An 18,976-nucleotide genomic window follows, 5' to 3' on the forward strand; every position below is an offset into this window, starting at 1 on the left:
GTTGCTTTCAGCTCAGGTCTTGATCTCATGGTCATGGGACGGAGCCTCCAGTTGGGCTCCATGCTAAGCGTAGAACCTGTTTGATTCTCTCCCTCCCTTTACCTCTGCCCTTCTGCTTGCACACACTCTCTCTCTCCCTCAAACAAAAAAAGAAAAGAAAAAAGAAATTTAAAAATCTGTTATTTATATTAACATATAATTTTATTTTTAAATTAATTTAATTTTGGGGCGCCTGGGTGGCGCAGTCGGTTAAGCGTCCGACTTCAGCCAGGTCACGATCTCGCGCTCCGCGAGTTTGAGCCCCGCGTCAGGCTCTGGGCTGATGGCTCAGAGCCTGGAGCCTGTTTCCGATTCTGTGTCTCCCTCTCTCTCTGCCCCTCCCCTGTTCATGCTCTGTCTCTCTCTGTCCCAAAAATAAATAAATGTTGAAAAAAAAATTTTTTTTTAAAAAATAAATTAATTTAATTTTAAGTAAATTAATTTAAAATAGAATTTACTTATTTTATTAATATGTTATTTTAATTAATTAATCAATACATATTTTAAATTTTCCCAATTTTAATTTGTAATATATATCAGCAGACATAATCCATATAATCAAAAGCTATTTGGTATCCTTAATACTTTATAAGTATATATAGGGTTCCTGAGACCAAAAAGTGTAAGAACTACTGATCTGGAACATAAACTGAACTACAGAGATTTGCAAGGTTTCCTCCCTGTACTCCCCATAGTTAAGACTTTGCAGTCCATGGAGTTGATTTTGTGATACTCATGGTTTTGGGTAATCTCAGCTTGGGGCCATTGATTAAAGAGAGTAATGTTGGCCAGTTGCTTAGAATCTTGGTGTTTCGGAGCTAAAGAGACCTTGGAAAGGATGCTGTCCTATCCAGTCCCCTCACTCTACAGCTGAGACTAAGGTCCAGACAAGGGAAGGGAATTGTATAGAGTTACTGGCAGAACCGGGGCTAATAGGGACCTGGTCTCCCACAAAACCCAGCTCAGAGGCATTTTGGGGAGGCCTCTGGTAGGCAGGTGGGTCTGCTACAATGCTTACCTTTGCCTTGAGTGGATTAAACATTTGCTAAGGTAGACATTTGCTTCACTTATCATCCTGCTTATAATCTTCTGGTCCCTGGCTGCTGATAATTAAGCAGTCACCCCTGTACTCGTGTGGTCCTTAGGCTGTTTCCTCAGGATAGTCCAGGAGAGTGCTCAGCCTCTTCTCATTTAGATTCAAAGACATTTTCTTGATCTTTCCTGAGAAACTTGGGGACAGTAGGCAGGTCGAGAGGTCTTCTTCCTAGAGGTAGAAGGAAAAAGTTTACCAAAAGTAAAATTCCATTCCAGAGAGTAGAGATACGTCATATTTGTTATGGTCTTTACGAGTGAACATATGTTATTTGCTTTTGGTTTCTTCTGAATTGCTGATTTGAAGAAATATATGGAAACATCATTTAGGAGGGATTTAGGGTATTTGTGCGGAAGAATTTCCAGATGGTGCCAGAGGCCAAATCCTGAGTGAGTCTATGTATTGGGGGCAAAGCGATGGCTATGTTTGACCTGTTTTGTATCCTTCTGGAGGTAGTGGGATAGAAAATATGGCAGATGAGGACATTCCTCTGCTATCAGTCCTTGAGGAAACACACTCCTCTGTGCTGATGCCCCCTGTCTCTCTCTAGCTTTGTATTTCCAGGCCTTTCTTCCCCAGGGGCACCCTTGCAAGCTCTGCCTGTCCTCCTGGACTCAGCTCAGATCTCCACTCTGGGACCCTCACCTGCCTCCCCCTCCCTGAACACTGTTCCCGGGCACATCTTAAGAAGGCGTCTCTCTACCTGGGTGGTTATTAATGTATCTGCCGTATTTTTTCATTGAAACATTATTAATTTCTAGAGACCGAGGTCCAGGTCCGTATCTGATTCATACTTCTTTCTACCACAGTATGAGCACAATGTTTTACACAGAACAGATGGTATTTGCTGGGTGAAAAAATGAATGAGGGTGTGGGATAGGCTTTATAATCACAGTGTGAGATGGACAGTCTATAATAGGTGAGGGGGAAATCTGTCCTCAAGGCAGAATGATGAACTAGGTGACGTTTGAAGAGGGCTTCTCCAATCCGACTTTTAGTTTTATTATTTATTTATTTATTTTTGAAAATGCAGATTCTTTTATTTTAATTTTTTTATAATTTGCATCCCAATTAGTTAGCATAGAGTGCAGCAATGATTGCAGGAGTGGATTCCTTAGTGCCCCTTAACCCATTTAGCCCATCACCCCTCCCACAGCCCCTCCAGTACCCCTCAGTTTGTTCTCCATATTTGTGAGTCTCTTATGTTTTGTCCCCCTCCCTGTTTTTATATTATTTTTGTTTCCCTTCCCTTATGTTCATCTGTTTTGTCTCTTAAAGTCCTCATATGAGTGAAGTCATATGATATTTGTCTTTCTCTGACTAATTTCACTTCGCATAATACCCTCCAGTTCCATCCACGTAGTTGCAAATGGTAAGATTTCATTCTTTTTGATTGCCAAGTGACATTCCATTGTATATATATATATACCACATCTTCTTTATCCATTCATCCATTGATGGACATTTGGGCTCTTTCCATATTTTGGCTATTGTTGAGAGTGCTGCTATAAACATGGGGGTGCATGTGTCCCTTCGAAACAGCACACCTGTATCCTGTGGATAAATGCCTAGTAGTGCAATTGCTGGGTCGTAGGGTAGTTCTCTTTTTAGTTTTTTGAGGAACCTCCATACTGTTTTCCAGAGCTTGCATTCCCACCGACTTTTAATTTTAAATACAAAGTATTCCAGGGACTGGCTGTTTGTGGTACCATATTCCTTTTGCTCTGTTCACTTTGCATACAGTTTTCTTTTAAGGGTTCTGGGCTTCTGTTTTTTATGTCCCTCGTTTTTCTCTTACACCAGTGTCTTGTCCTTCACACTGAATGCTTGTCATCCTCCATTGTGGTTTTGGATACGAGTCTCTGTAGTGGGCAGTTATGGTGAAACCCACACCAGACCCACTAGGAAAAGATAAAGCATCTACAGAGAGCCGTGGTGTCCCTCTGGTCTAATGTGCCATAGAGATGGGGTTCTTGGAGATCCCACAGGGAATGGAGCTCATAGCACAGAGGCAAGGGGAGGGCTCGTGGGTCAGACTGCCTGGGTTTGAATCCTGGCTGAACTCTTTATTAGGTATATGACCTTGAGCAAGTGTCTTCCTCATCCATAAAACAAAGTTAACATCTATCTCATAGGGTTGTTGTAGACATTGAATGAGATAATGCATGAAAGTGTTTAGCACAGGGCTACATGCTTAGTAAATGTTAGCTGTCATTATTGTTAACATGCCCTTGTCTACCTTCTTTCCACTTCAGATGGTTCCAGACTTTGGTCCACTTGCTAAAAGGCAACATTGGCACCGGCCTCCTGGGGCTGCCTCTGGCAGTGAAGAATGCAGGCATCTTGGTAAGGATCTGCATTGGCAGGGGGAGTATCATGACAAATTTTAGGAGATGGTGTGTGTGTTTTTTTAAATTTGCTTCATTTAAAACACTTAAAAATGAAAAGCTTTTCTCTTTAATTCAGCTGAGAAAAAGCAAAATTCAGGTGTTCATTCACTTAAACATATTTATTTAGGGCCTTGTGTGTGCTTGACATTGTTCTGGGTTCTGAGCGTTATCAGTGAATAAAAAAGAGAGATTCTTGCCCTCATGTAGCTTACTCTGGGGTGAGGAGGAGTACTTAAAATGTCTCAGGGAGTTTCTGTCAATAATATTAAGTAATGGACTCGTAACAGAAATCTGTTGGTTTCTTCCACGGTCCTTCCACGTCCCACTCCTAGGAGGCCAACTCTGAGAATTTTACTTTTTCTGTTATGATTCATCCCCTACAGACTGCAATCTAAAGCCATTTGGTTTCTCTTAGAGTTGGAGCTAGCTCAGAGATGTGGATTGCCCTTAGCTAAGGGCATCTTTTCCTGATCTGGCGTTGCCCTAACGAGACCTTTCCCCTTCCCTCCGCCCCTTGCCTGTCTCTTCTTCCCAGAACATAGGAGCCTTCTGTTCGGCTGAATTGAAGCTGTTTTGGAACAGCCTTATGCTGTGTCATTCTTCTCCATGAGGTTAACTCTTTTGAAAGCATGCTAAGGTTCAGATCATGCCCTTCTCCCCGAGCTAACCCCCACGATCACATTCCTATCTCGAATGTTGTGCCAGATGTTCTGTCACTGGAAGGTGCCTTAGTAGTGTTTTGATCATTTGCAAATCCACTCTCCATTGGGTTCACTCCTAATTCTACCTGCTTGTCTCTCTCTCTCTTGCCCGCAACACCTGTCCCCAGATGGGTCCCCTCAGCCTGCTGGTGATAGGCATCGTGGCTGTGCACTGCATGGGTATCCTGGTGAAATGTGCTCATCACTTCTGCCGCAGGTGAGCGCTCTGATATGCCAAGTTGTCCTTTGGGATTCTGTTAGCCGCGCTGAAAGAGAGGACTTAGGCCACTCTAAATTCTCTGCGCTAGCTGCAGGTGGCTGCTGATTATTGCAGAACTCCCTTCCCCTGGTTATTTTTGTGTTCTTTTTCAGTTTGTTGTCATCTGTCGTATTTGCTTGTGTCCAGTGGACAGAGACTGCATTCTCATTTTATGTGCTTTGTAGTATTTACCCCACTGAAATGGTTCTGCCAGATGGTCGGTAATTATATGGAAGTAACTGACCTGTTGATTTAACACTTCTGATCCTTGAAAGCATTAGACGCAGGAGTCAGTAGTTTCTCCAGGGTGACAGGTGGGGAACTGGCCCAGGTCTCAGGGAGCTACCTGTGTTCTGTCACTTTGTTGAACCCACACACTCTGCCTTTCCTCTCTCCCTCTCCTCCCAGACTGAACAAGCCCTTTGTGGACTATGGGGACACAGTGATGTACGGACTGGAATCCAGCCCCAGCTCCTGGCTCCGGAACCACGCGCACTGGGGAAGGTAACCACTAACCTCCTTTGTTGCAGCTGTGGCCTCGCAGAGTGGAGGCCCTCCGACAGGGAGGTGGGGCGCGGCACACGGTATAAGCAGTGGAAAGAACATTGTTTGGGTCAGTGGATTTGGCTCCTAGCTCAGCTCTGCCTGCAGTCATCTGGTGACCTTGGCTGTGTGACCCCTTTCTTCTCTGGTCCTCAGTTTCCTTATTGGCCAACCTGGCTGTTCCCAGCTTTGGCAGTCTATGACCAGTGATTATTTTTTATTCACTCATTTGTTCAGTAAAGATATTTAAGCACTCTCTTATAAGTCATGCAGAATAATTCTCGATACAGGGAGGGGGTCCCCCTGGGGTGAATAGTGTGGTCCTGGCCCTTTGCGGACTGGTAGTCTCTGTAAGGAGAAGGGTATGTGGAAGGCTCAAGGACAAGAGATCAGGAATAGTCTATACCTGTAGAAACAGTGTCAGAAGCTAGAAGCGCACCCTAGGGGCTCAGACAGGGAGGAGATTTAAGGACGGTTACCTGTGCCAGATGCAAAGTGCACATGATGGGTGCTTTAAGGGCAGGGCACCGGGCAGGAGAAAGAAGGCGTTAAGGAAGAGATGAGCTGAGCTAGAACAAATGGGTTTGTTGGGGAAAGAGACATTTCAAGGGGGGAGGGGGGCGGGGAGTGTTTGGAAATTTCTCCTTAGGGTAAGTTTCCAGATGCCGGGAGAGAAATATTCTAATTTTTGTTTCCTGTTTGAGGAAATGGTATATTTAGAAGTAGAGAGTTGACATCAAAGGCTGAATCCTTTACATTCTTTTTAAATGGAACTGCATTAAATCTATGTTCTCCAGGAAAACTCCCTTTTTGTGTTCATAGGGAGGTTTTATAGTTTCACACATAGCTTCCTCCTGTGATACAGGTTTATTTTGCGATTCTTTTAGCAGAATCATTTTTTGTGACTGGGAGAAGCCATCGTGCCAAGTGGCCACCATTGGTTATTTGGTTGGCTGGTAGTTGGTTGATTGTTTCTCCCCGCCCCCTTCCCTACTTTCTTCTCTCTCCTCTCCTCTCTGTTTCTCTTTCTCTCTCTCTCTCCCCATTTCTCCTCCCTCCTTCCTTATTTCCTCCCTTCCTTTCTTTAATGAAATTAATGTCTGTTCATGGTAAATTTTTTTTTTTGAGCAAGATACACGTTCATAAGTGAAAAATAAAAGTATCTATTGGTTACACTTGCTTGGGTAGACTTCTGGCATTTTCTGTACGTATACAAACATACACATGTTCTTAACATTTTTTACACAAATTGACAGTACTATAAGTACTATTTGGAAGCTGTTTTTTTCTTTGTTTGTTTGTTTGTTTTTTCAGTTAAAGGTCCTGGACCTACCTCTATCAGCACATATAGATTTAACATACTCTTTTTCCCTGCTGTATACCTCTCCATTTAAGAATGGTCTTGCATTTACTCATTTTCCTTTTGATGATCTTTTAGGTTGTTGCCAGCTATTGTTCAGGGCTTCCATCAGTTGTCTGTTTTGGTACATCTGTTTCTGTGTACTTATGTGAAAGTGGGCTGTTTCTTAGATCCATATTATAGAAAGCGAGCGTAAAGGGCTCCACCTCCTGGGCTTTTATGCTGAGCGCTCCCTGTAGCTTTAGAACAAACAGTGTGAGACAGGATAGGCAGGCCGCGGGGAGGGGGAGGCCAAGGGCTGGTCATTGGTCCTGGGGTGTGTGCTCCACTCTAGCCATTCTGATCTCGGGATCACCCGACCCCACGCAGCATTCTAGAGAAGACAGAGGAAGGGGACCTCAGCGTCGTCTTCACCCTCCTCCAAAGCTCCAGACTGGTGGCACCTTGCATGGTTTCTCCTTTTGTCAGGGCACCCTCATCCTTGTCACCTGGTGGGAAGGGGCTGTGACGGCCTGGGAAGAAGCACTGTTGGAACACCTCTGTCTCCAGGACTCTCTTGCTTTTCATTCTCATGATGTTTGTATTCTTTCCTTCCCCTTCTACAGGCACCTGGTGGACTTCTTCCTGATTGTCACGCAGCTGGGGTTCTGCTGTGTCTACTTTGTCTTTCTGGCTGACAACTTTAAACAGGTAGGGCCCTGGTTTAAAAAAAAAAAAGACAGAGAGAGAGAGAATGGCAAGAGATAAGTGGATTTTGAGTTTAGGATTCCTTCTAAGCCAGTTTTGGTCAACAAAAGAATTAAGAGTTTAACACATTATGTAGAACGGTGTCTTTTGTGTAATTTTGTCTAAAGACCTATGACACTGAGAAACTTCCTCCAGGTACCTTGTCTATCCTCCTGTGTTTAGATAAGATGTGCTCAAACCCACCTCAGACAGTTGGGTTGCTGATGACAGTTATGAAGATCTCTGAAGATGGTTCACCAGCCACAGACTCCTGAATGGCGTTGTTTTCCTCCTGAGCCCCCAGTTAGGAACCCTTTTGGGTGGGAGGTCCACCGGCCTCTGTCATTTGAGAGACTTTTCTGTCGCTTTCCTTCCCCTCATTCTAGGTGATCGAAGCGGCCAATGGGACCACCAACAACTGCCACAACAATGAGACTGTGATTCTGACGCCCACCATGGACTCCCGACTCTACATGCTCACCTTCCTGCCCTTCCTGGTGCTGCTGGTTTTTGTCAGGAACCTCCGAGCCCTGTCCATCTTCTCTCTGTTGGCCAACATCACCATGCTGGTTAGCCTGGTTATGCTCTACCAGTTCATTGTCCAGGTAAGAGCCCAGGCTCTCCCTCCGCCTGTTACATAATCAAAGCAGCAAACAAAACAAGTAAGTGGAACATAAATAGGGAGATGTTACTTACGTGTGGTATATTTCGATTAGGGCTTCTCAACTTTGGCACTGTTGACATTTTGGGCCAGATAAGCTTTCTGTCGTGGGGACTGTCCTGTGCATCGTGGGATTTTAGCAGCATCCCTGGCCTCTACCCACCAGCTGTTAGTAGCAGCCACTCCCCAAGTTAGGCCAGCCAAAAATATCCCCAGACATTGCAAAGTGTGCTGAGGGTGGGTATGCGCGTGCCAAGTCACCCCTATTGAGATCACTGGTTTAGACTTTTCCTCAACTGGATAGTTAATATATGGATCATCGTGTAATGGGAAAATAGACAAATATTAAGATGAAAAGAAAAATCAACTTCTCTAACTCGATATTTATTTATTTATTTATTTTTACATGTTTGTTTTGAGAGAGAGAAGAGAGAGAGCACAAGCAGGGGGAGGGGGAGAGAGAGAAGGAGAAAGAGAATCCCCAGCAGGCTCCGTGCTGTCAGCACAGAGCCCAACATGGGGCTTCCTCCCACGAACTGTGAGATCACGACCTGAGCCGAAATCAAGAGTCGGACGCTTTACCGACTGAGCCACCCAGGGGCCCCTGTAACGTGATATTCAGATAAAGTAATTCCTTACCACTCCAGTTATGTATTTATTTGTCAAAATTATAAATCCAGTATTGCTTCCCCTTGCCTAGCCCACGGGGGCAGGTCTGTGGGGCAGTGCAAGAGAAGATGTATGTGAATGGGTAGAAGACGAGGCGAGAAAAATGTGCCCTCAAACAGCGTGGCCCTCTATGGACGAGACCATGTGTTTTGCCAACACTCCAGAAAAAGAGGAGAATGAAAGCAGGTGAATAAAAGCATAACTTTAAAAAAAGGTATTTAGATGTAATTACTCAAAGGACTCATCAGTGCATACTCATTAAGATGCAGACAACACGAGCATCGAAAACCACATCTCCACCCCGAGGCTCTTTCAGAGACTCACTGTGTGTGATTGGTCTGTCTCCGTCTAGGTCCTGTGAATGCGTCTACACATAACACAGACAGTATCCTGGTTTGAATTGTGTCTAGTACGTAGAGAAATATATAAAAAAAAGAATGTTTTGTTTTGTGTTTAACCTGATTTTAAAAATTATTAGATGTGCTGTTCCTCTACTTCGCTTTTTTGTTTCCGGGACAGCACCAGCGTGGCAGGGAGCTTTCCATGTTGTTACACGTAGTTTTACCTCATCCTTTTTAATTGCTGCATAGTATCTCAGAGAATAGATGTGCCCTAGTTTATTTAACCAGTCCCCAGTCAGTGGACCGTCAGGTTGTTTATAATTTTTTAGTGTTACTTTAGTATTCTGGCAGTGAGTTTTCTGAGGCCTTTCTTTTTGTGGCCATGTAGAAATACTCCCCCAAGGTATTTTTCTAGAGGTGTAGCTGTTGAAGAGTATGCACTTTTGAATTTTTATTTTGCCAAGTCGCTTTTTCCAAAAGCTTTTGACCAATTTCATATAGGCTCCCTTCCATAGTATGTAAGTAGCCAGCACTAGACATATCAATCTTTTTAATATTAGTCAATCTGACAGGTGAACATTAACTCATTTTCACACGGTCTACTTAACAGTGACCAGGTCACTCACTGATACGGTTTCTAGGAAAGCAGCACATTGTGAAACAGGTTTTCCTCTACTGAGGAAATGACATAATGAATTTAGATTAACATTGTACTCAGTGAGCATTTACCGTTTTTCTTCTGTCTTAGTGAGTCAGATGGGTGGCCGATACTGACTTTTCTTCCGCAGAACTATTTTTTAAGAACAAAATAAACTGCTATCTGGATATGTCCCATTTTTGATGAGCATGGAAGGAGGACCCATGAACGCATGATTGACCATTTCCAGAGAGTTTTCTTCTCTACCTCTGGCAAATTAAGTTAAAACAAGGAAGGGTAAATAAATGCATGATTTAACGTTGTAATTAGAGATCTGAATCAGTGCCTAGGACACACCGCAGTGGACATTAAAGCGAGCGAGGCCACCTCACATAGACGTGCACACACACTGCATTTAGTCGTTGGACTGCGGTGGTTGCCGTGATCAGAGGGCCGGGATGGGAACGTGGCTTCCAACAGTGTCTCCGCCCCAGTGGAAGGCAGTGTCCGTTTAGAGCGTTGTCTGTGCGTAGAGCAAACTTGCCCTTGCAGATGAGGCAGCCCCGCCAATTTCTTGAGCGTGAGTGTGAGCCTGCCTCTGGGCTTAGCCAGGAGGCGTGTGTGGTCACACAGTGCTCTCAGCGCTGGGGTGGCTTGGGAGAACGGTGCTGTGGCTGTGAGTCGAGCAGCATCATTTTGATGTGCATAGGTCAAGATGCTCCCTTTGGGTCGTTTTTGTGGCTGTGTTGCTGCTGTCTTGTCTTGGCGTCTTCTGCTGTCCAGTGTTTCCGAACCCTTCCGCGGTCCCGAACGTGTGTGACCGGTGCGCTTGCTCCTCGTGCAAACACCATCTTGGAAGTCGACCGAGATCCTCCACCTGTGCAGGCTTCCCCATATCTTCACCACCTGGAATGACAGATGGCATGGTTCTGAGCAGAGGGCCTCCCCCGGAGGGGGCTCCCAGTAAATGTTTTTTATCGCTGCATTTCCTTAATTCTGAGATGCAATGTTTTTCATAGTTAGGATATTTCCAAAATTGGAGTAGATCTTGCAATCCTTATGTACACTTAACAGCATTTTCTCAGGAAGCTGTTATCACTGAAATTAATAATATCATAGAACCGAGGAGGTAATATGTCGGTAATGAGCTGATTTTAATTTGTATGTTTCTTTGCACGTTAAACTTTTTCCATTTTTTTAAAAGTTTATTTGTTTACTTTGAGAGAGAGAGAGAGAGAGCACGCACAAGCAGGGGAGGGGCAGACAGAGGGGAAGAGAGAGAAAATTCCAAGCACTAGCAGTGCGGAGCCTGATGCGGGGCTTGAACTCATGAACCGCAAGATCATGACCTGAGCTGAAGTCAGGAGTCAGATACAACTGACTGAGCCACCCAGGTGCCCCTAAACATTTTCCACTTAAGTGGTTGGTCTCTTAAGTCAGTAGCAATTATTAAGTGTGGAAAATTATAAATTCCTTCTGCTGGTCTCATTCACACCAGTATCCCCAGACATGGATTCTGAAATTCCCTCTCTGATACTTCAGCCAGATCTGATGTATGAGCCTGGATAACAGTCAGCCGCTAACCAACAGATTGCTCCTGTTTCCAGGAAGCTTCCAGAAGTTACACTGTGACTCAGGAGTAATTTCAAGGCACTGTAATTTCACTCTTTGTCTCATCGTAGAGCAAAAATATTTATTAGTCTGTCTTCATTCCAGGTACTGAAATACTTCTTATAAAGAGATCTAAGCAATTTATTAGTAGAAGAAGCTCAGGAAGGAAAAAAAATGCATTTTTAAAATTATATTTTAGGGAAACTATAATATAATTGCTTTGAAAACTTTCAAAGAGAAGCCTATTATAGAGATTAACGTTAGATCACCTTTTGTTCACTGGTACTATTCTGTCACACTGTTAGAGCATGCCCCGTATTTGTCTAAATACCTCTATAGTTAAATCAATTTTAAAACAGTATAAAGGCAGCTTAAAATTTTTTTTTAATGTTTATTTATTTTTGACACAGAGACAGAGCGTGAGTGGGGGACGGGCAGAGAGAGAGGGAGACACAGAATCCGAAGGAGGCTCCAGGCTCTGAGCTGTCAGCCCAGAGCCTGACGTGGGGCTTGAACTCACAGACCGCGAGATCATGACCTGAACCGAAGTCGGATGCTCAACCGATTGAGCCACCCAGGTGCCACAAAAAACATTATAAAGGCAGCTTAAAAAGCAATTCTTATATTTAAGCCGTGGATTCGCGTGGTTTCAAAAGCTGCATTCTGAAAGGACAGCTCCTGTCCCTGTTGAGTCCTGTTCCTTTGATGCTCCGTCACTGGGGGCCGTTGTTCAGTGGTGAGCCAGCTAGGATTCTGTGTCTGCACCTCCATTAACCTGCAGTTAACAAGTGCTATGGTTTTCATCTGCCTATAATTTTAAATGGCTTTTTATTTTTTTTGCCATTTTATCCCTAATGTTCCAATACTCCTATCATGTGTGTATCAATAAAATTTTTCAGGTGTTCAAACTCTTTTATAAGAATTAAAAGAAAGAGAAAAGCAGCTTTATCCATGTGGAGTGTTTACATAGTGGCATTATAGTGAATGTGCAAATTTTAAAAGTGAATGTTCTCACTATCATTTCATAAGCGGTTTTTCATGTGCTCTTAGTTATCTCAATTTTTACTTCAAAAATAGCGCATAATCAGGTCGCCTGTGTGGCTCAGTTGGTTATGCGTCCGACTGCGGCTCAGATCATTGTCTCACGGTTCGTGGGTTTGAGCCCCACGTCGGGCTCTGTGCTGACAGCTCGGAGTCTGGAGTCTGCTTCAGATCCTCTGTCTCCCTCTCTCTCTGCCCCTCCCCTGCTCACGTTCTCTCTCTCTCTCTCTCTCTCTCTCTGTCTCTCAAAAATAAATAAGCATGTATATTTTGATTTTTTTTCCCTACTCGGATTCAATTTCTGGGGATGGGATTACCTAATGAAAGAATGTGACTATTTTTATGCAAGCTCCAGCATTTGAGTTTTTTATAGTACACTGGGATATAGTCTTTCCCCAAAGCAAATAGGGGTTTTCTAAGCCTGAAGGGAAAAAAAATACAAAGACTAAATGTCCCCGAACCATGTCAGGTGTCAGACTTTCTCCTTTTAGAGGATCTTGAATCTAGGAAAAGGTTATGACCTGTCTGATGTTGGAGTTCAAATCTCGAATCTCTGTATAGCCTTTGCTTTGTTTTATTTTCTCTTTCAGAATATCCCAGACCCCAGCCACCTCCCCTTGGTGGCTCCCTGGAAGACCTACCCTCTGTTCTTTGGCACGGCCATTTTTGCGTTTGAAGGCATTGGGATGGTAAGAGTTTGTCGCTGTGATTCTGTGTCGCCCTTGGTGTCCTTGAGGTCTGCTCTTTGGAAGGCTGAGGAAATGCTGTTAGAAATTATCTTCTGAAACTTATCGGCCAGCTCCTGAACAGCAGTGCAGGGATTCCACTGGGGTTTTGGAAACAAATTGTATGTGGTTTGAGAATGTTTGCCTTGAAACCCTCTCTGTTGCATATTTATCACCTATGTGGGCAATAAGCAATAATACATGGCAATTGGGAGAGCAGGGTCTAGAGTCAGACTGACTGGGGGTGAGTCCTGGCTCTCCCAGAGAACAGCTGTGTGACCTTGTGTGAGGACTTAACTTCTTTGTTGTTCGCTTCTGAAAAGTGAACTTAATGATTAGTAGTTGTTAGGATTCAATGAGATGTGTGTAAAGTGCTTTGCGTAGCCCTTGACACACAGTAAGCATTTAATAATTTTTATTAATAATACTATTGATTTTAGAATTAAATCAGTAGCTGCACATAATGTCTCTGCCCTGGAACATTGGTGTGCTATATTTTTTTGTGTGTAGATAGATGGCCTTAGCTCTCACTGCTAGTTAGCTTCCCCCACCATTGCTATGATTTCACCAAGTTCTTCTCCTAAAGAGAGGAATCTGCCACTCATTTGCACCTAATTTGATTTTTATTTATATTTTTTCATAATAAAGTTCCAGAATTCTTCCTTGAAGAAAATTAGTAGTACTGTTGGCCAACAGCTTAGGAAAAGGAAGAAGACACTTTTCCGTTCATGGAATATCTTTTTATCCCCATTTGGTTTCCCTGTCACTTGATATACTTTTAAGAAAACCTAGAAGCTGGATCGATTCTTTCGTCAAAATACTAAGGAGTTGCCCTGGTGGGATTGGTGTGATGTGTTAAGGCCCTAACATCACAGGGGAGACTTTCTGAGGGATCAGTGTGTAAGTTGTTGTCCCGAGGTTTTACACCTTTCCCTTTGCTCTTTCTTGGAGCTTCTCGCTGCCCAGGAAGATGGTCTCACCTTGACTCACAAACACAAACAGAACCCCGTATTGTAGCAGTGAGAAACGAGCTCTCAAGTGCTTGGGACTGGAAAGAAGAGATTGAGTAAATGTGGAAAGCTGCCTGGAGATCCTGGTTCTGAAGGAGCATTGTGCGGAACTTACCAGTTTTCCCTGGCAGCACAGTGCAGACGTTGTTCTTTGCTTCCTTTCATTAGCCAAGGCCTGGATGTGGAGTCATCCTGTGATCATTATTATCTGTTGCTTGAGATTTCTCTGTGTTTCGACTCTTACTTTGGATTTGAGGGCTGTTGAGCGTGTGTGGGTGCAGGGTCCCTGCTCACTCTTTGTTCATGGTAGGCTCTGTGTTTGTGCCACTGGCCCAGGCCTGGCAGACATGGGGGAGATGGGCTGCCTGCCCTCTGGCTCTCTAGACTGTCCACGAAAGGTAACCGGAAGCAAGCTTAGCAACTGTTTCTAACCGGATGTGGATCAGCCGAAGCTGGAGGCCCCCTGCGCTGGTGGGGGAGGGGGGGTGGTGTTGAGGGCCGGTTGGAAGTGCAGGGCTGTGGCTCCCTCACGGCACCGGGCCTGCAGCAGGCCCTCCCTGCCCGCCGGGGTATGTCTGGCACAGACCCACTCTGCCTCGTGACCGCAAGCGTTCAAGGAAAATGAGTGTCATGACAAGATCAAAGATGGTTTGTGGGACAGCTCGACACTGTCACTCTTCCTTGTGAGCCCGGCCAGGTGCAGGTGGTAGCAGGTTGTGAAGTTTCCGGGAACTAGAGTGGCAGTGTTCCCTGACCTGTGTTTTGCATTCTTCGGACAGGTTAGCAGAACTGTGGTCTCAGGCGAGGTCTTTTCCCCATTGTGCCGGGTGGGCATGAGGTGGGAGGGCTGCCGGCGGCCGTGCGACTGTGCTGAGGGGCAGAGAGCACCCCCCCCCCGCCCATGGGGCTCCTGCAGCCGGAGGCAGAGCACTGGCCTGGGCAGGGGTCCTGGTCCCAGTCCGGCCCACGCTCGCCTCCCCACACTTCCCGGCTCACACAGTGGGCTCTGCCTCTCCTCCAGCTCTGAGGAAATAGCTTGGATTTGTTTCTGTCTCCTGGGGCTAAAGCAGTTATTTCTGAGCCCATTACAGTTTTGTTTTTCACCATTAATGTTCCTTTTTCCTGTGTTTTCTCTTCTTTCTCACTACTCTTATAGGTTCTGCCCCTTGAAAACAAAATGAAGGATCCTCAGAAATTTCCGGTCATCCTGTACGTGGGAATGGCCATCATCACCGCCCTGTACATCAGTCTGGGGTGCCTGGGGTACCTGCAGTTTGGAGCTAACATCCAAGGCAGCATAACCCTTAACCTGCCCAATTGTTGGTACGTGGGGAAGGATGGAAGCATGGGAGCCCTGGACGCTTGTTTCATTTAGTTTGTAGTTTTTAAAATGTTTACTTATCTATTTTGAGAGAAAGAGAGGGGGAGAGAGAATCCCACGCAGGCTTCACGCTGTCGGTGCGGAGCCTGATGTGAGGCTCGATCTCACGAACCGTGAGACCATGACCTGAGCCGAGATCAAGAGTCGGATGCTTAACCGACCGAGGCACCTGGATACCCCTGGATGTTTTTTTAAATTCATGGGTCAGAACGTGGATTTTCTTCCTAGTCACCCCTTAAATCAGCTTACTTCACTTTAGCCCACCACTGCCACCCCCTACTCACCCCCGCCCCTGCCCCCAGCCAGCACCGTCCCTCCTTGGCCCCCCACTGAGCCCTTTGACCCATCTGCCTGTCCTAGCCTTAATCCTTCTCCGGGTCTGTTCTCCCATTCCCTGTACGAGCCAGGACTCCAGTCATGGGTGCATTCCCTTGGCGAGAGTCCTCAGGGGCCTCCCTTTGCTCCTCCAGCAGAGACAAAAATCTGCAACGTCCCTGTCAGGACCACTCGGGCTCCAGCCCTGCCTGCACCTCCTTCCTAGTCCGTGAGGAAGACTTAGTCAAGGAGCCACTCTTTCCGAGAAACTTTCTCTGCTGTTCCACCCGCCACAACCTCCAGGCTAGGTCAGATGCCCCTTCACTCTGTTCTTACAGGATCCCATTCGGACCCTAGCCTAATTCCTGCTCCAAAGCGCTATAATGTTCTGTTTACCTGCACTGTGATCTTCCTCCACCGTAAGCTCTGCATTCTACCCCAGCCCCCGGCACAACGCCTGGCACACGATCATCACCCAGTAGGTGCCTTTTGAACAAAAAGGAGGACTAAATGCTAGAACTGTGAGGCATGTTGTGAAGAGATGTTTTCAGGGAGCAACTGGGGCATAGAGGGTAGGGGCGTTCTTCCGTGTTCACCTCTGTGGCCTTGGACAGGTCACAGCTGCTCACTGCCTCAGCTCCCACTTTGGGGAACCAGGAGTAGTCATTTCTTCCAGGATTGTCAGGAAGACCAAATGCTATGTGTGAGAAAGTGCTTCGTCATACTCTCCTGGTGCGATCAGAAGGAGAAGTCTGCCCTGAGCTTTCTTCTTTGTTTAGAGGAGGGACTCCTCTGGAGGCGTATGCCACATGGATTGGTTGATCAGGTAGTATGCCATTTCTCCCTAGAAATCTGAACCTGGAAGGGCCAAGCATCCCATCGGTTCACCTCAAGCATTCCAGACAGGGAGAAAAGAGGGCGAATAGGCTGGGTTCCCAGCTTCTGCTGTGCCTCTCCCGTGGCAGTCACCGGCTTGATGAGTGGGTGGAGGCCTCTCACAGTGGACTTGGGGCTGTGGGGAGCCCTTCTGTACCTCACTTTGCTTAACTCTTGGTTACTATCTTGCAGGGAAACACTGAGACATACTGAAATGCTTCCTGAAAAGGTAGCTGTCGCAGGGTGTGTCTGAAGCAACAGTTCTGTTTTGAAGATGAAAATTCATTGTGGAGGGCAGCTGAGCAGACATCGAGAAGCTTGTTGAGTGCCCTGGGGACCAGGGAACCTTTCAGGCTGCCCTGGTTGACCTGCCTGTGCATGTTGTTAGAGCTCTGATCAGCGAGGCATTGTACAAAGGCAGGTTGAAAAAATTGAGAAGAGTGTTTATTCGGTTGTGTCGTCAGTGTTTAGCCCAGGGTGCCCTTAATCAGCAGGGGTCTGGGGACAAGGGTTGTGGTGTGGCCAGCCAAGTGGCAGTCCTGCAATGGGCTGTTGTTTTCAGAAAGTCTTTCCCTTTCGCTCTGATGCCTGCTTTTAAGTTTCCAAATGTTCCTGCCCTTTCAAGAGCCAGGTGGTAGGTTGGCATAACTGAAGATGAATGGATCAGGAACAGCAGAAGCAGCCCACATAATCTAAAGCCGTGGATGAGCACCTGTCATCGTCCCTTTGACACTCCAAACCCAGCTACTCTCATCTTTCTGCCTCCATTCAGGCGCGATTTATTTAGCCGTCCCTGCAGGTGACGATCCTGCTTCCAGACTTCCCAGCACTCCAGAAGGCTTTGGTGTTGTACCGAGTTTAATTATAGAGGCACCAGCTGATTTTTCCAAAGCGTTTTTATTATCTATTCTTGGAGCAAGTAAGACCTTTTGTCAAACTCAGTCTCTCCCAGGATGTTCTCCTGTTTATAGCATCAGAACATCTTCTAGGCATTAAGTTCAACCACAGAGAAACTCCATGCACAATATACACAATGCAATCACCACTTTTAAATAGATTTCCAACAAGGTGGGGGAGGCCAGTGTTTCTTACTGCTGAAGGCATGAAGGTCTTGCTTGAAGGGGAGCTTTTGCTAAGGGGCAGGGTAGCCTTCCCTGGACTGATCATTTCAGATCCATGAGTACTTGTGGATCAGGCTTGTTTTCTACTCTGCACAGTTCTAGGCAAGAGATAAGACAGAGCTATCTGTTGGTGAGTTAACCGTCTCCCTGAGGAGCCACACATGATAGGAAGCCACACATGGTAGGAAGACAGCCACAGTGGTGTGGGAAGATGGGTTTTGCTCTTGCTTCTTGGTCATGTGGTCCCCTTCTGATTCTAGGGAACAGGGAATTGAAGGGGAAGGATAGAAAAAGGCCTGTTACGCTTTAATTGCATTTTTAATTGTTTTGATTTTTGAAAGGTTATATGTCCATGGTAAAGATTCCAGCTGTTCAAAGTGTAGACAGAATATGCTTGTTTCCATTTGCTTCCCCAAGTCCCCAGTTTTACAGTTTACCATTTCAGAGGCAACCACATTACCGATTTCTTGTGTTTCCTTTTGGAGATGGTTAGAGTATGTAAGAATGTCATATGCATGTGTGTGTGGGGGGGGAGGGAGTGTTTTTTCCTTCTTTTTCCTTTTTTTTGGACAATTTGTAGCACACCGTAGGCACTGTCCTGCTTCACGCATTTTTCACTTACGTATCCTGGCGCTGGTTCCGTATCAGCACCTGTACTTCTGCCTCCTACTTTTTCACAGCTGTATGGGACCCTATGATGTAACTAGTTCCCCACTGGCTAACATTGCAACTGTTTTCAGCCTTCCATACGTAAACAATGCGACAGTGACATACTTGGAGTGAAAAATGTTACACAACGTGCAAGTGTATCTGCAGGGTAAATGCCTCGACATGAAATTGCTGGGTCTGAAGGACATGCGCGTCGGTGACTTGGATAGACATGGCCACGGCGAGACCGTCTTGCCCCCTCACTGCTAGTGCTGTGGCACAGAGCAGGCTTTGGAATGGGTCTCGGCTCTCTCTCTGCAGGCTGTACCAGTCGGTCAAGCTGCTCTACTCCATTGGCATCTTCTTCACCTACGCCCTCCAGTTCTACGTCCCGGCCGAGATCATCATCCCCTTCTTCGTGTCCCGCGTGCCCGAGCACTGCGAGCTGGTGGTAGACCTGTTCGTGCGCACTGTGCTGGTCTGCCTGACATGTGAGTAGAAGACGAGATAATTGCTTTGGTTTTTTTTTTTTTTTTTCCTCCCCAAAGGGCACCCAGTCCTCAGGGCTTTCTTGAGGGAGAGCCTGGTGTACTGAAACAGTTGTAGTGTGTGAGCGGGGAACATGGCCTGATGTCTCAGGTGCGTAGTTGAGGCCCGGACAGACGGTGAAGTGAATTGATTGTATATGTACTCGAAAGGGCATGGGAAGGAGAACACAAGTTTATTTGTAGATATGGCGTAAAATGCTACAGTGGTGGTCAGAATTCATAGTAAAGATATACAATTACTATCCCATGTCCTTGGGGTAAAATAAGGTAACAGTGTAAAA

At 45.7% G+C, this 18,976-nt stretch overlaps 1 protein-coding gene across 1 annotated transcript in view; it reads left to right on the plus strand.

Moving 5' to 3' along the window:
• Nucleotides 1-18,976, plus strand: part of SLC36A1 (solute carrier family 36 member 1) — a 42,963-nt gene that overhangs the window by 13,527 nt on the left and 10,460 nt on the right. The window contains exons 3-10 of the mRNA XM_040498166.1: nt 3,388-3,478; nt 4,352-4,440; nt 4,891-4,986; nt 6,991-7,075; nt 7,498-7,716; nt 12,662-12,760; nt 14,963-15,129; nt 18,469-18,638. Coding sequence (XP_040354100.1) covers nt 3,388-3,478; nt 4,352-4,440; nt 4,891-4,986; nt 6,991-7,075; nt 7,498-7,716; nt 12,662-12,760; nt 14,963-15,129; nt 18,469-18,638 — 1,016 coding nt within the window. The remainder of the gene's footprint in view (nt 1-3,387; nt 3,479-4,351; nt 4,441-4,890; nt 4,987-6,990; nt 7,076-7,497; nt 7,717-12,661; nt 12,761-14,962; nt 15,130-18,468; nt 18,639-18,976) is intronic.

This window comes from Herpailurus yagouaroundi, unplaced genomic scaffold, assembly GCF_014898765.1.
Source record: "Herpailurus yagouaroundi ecotype Mexico unplaced genomic scaffold, PumYag 29, whole genome shotgun sequence".
NCBI lineage: Eukaryota > Metazoa > Chordata > Mammalia > Carnivora > Felidae > Herpailurus > Herpailurus yagouaroundi.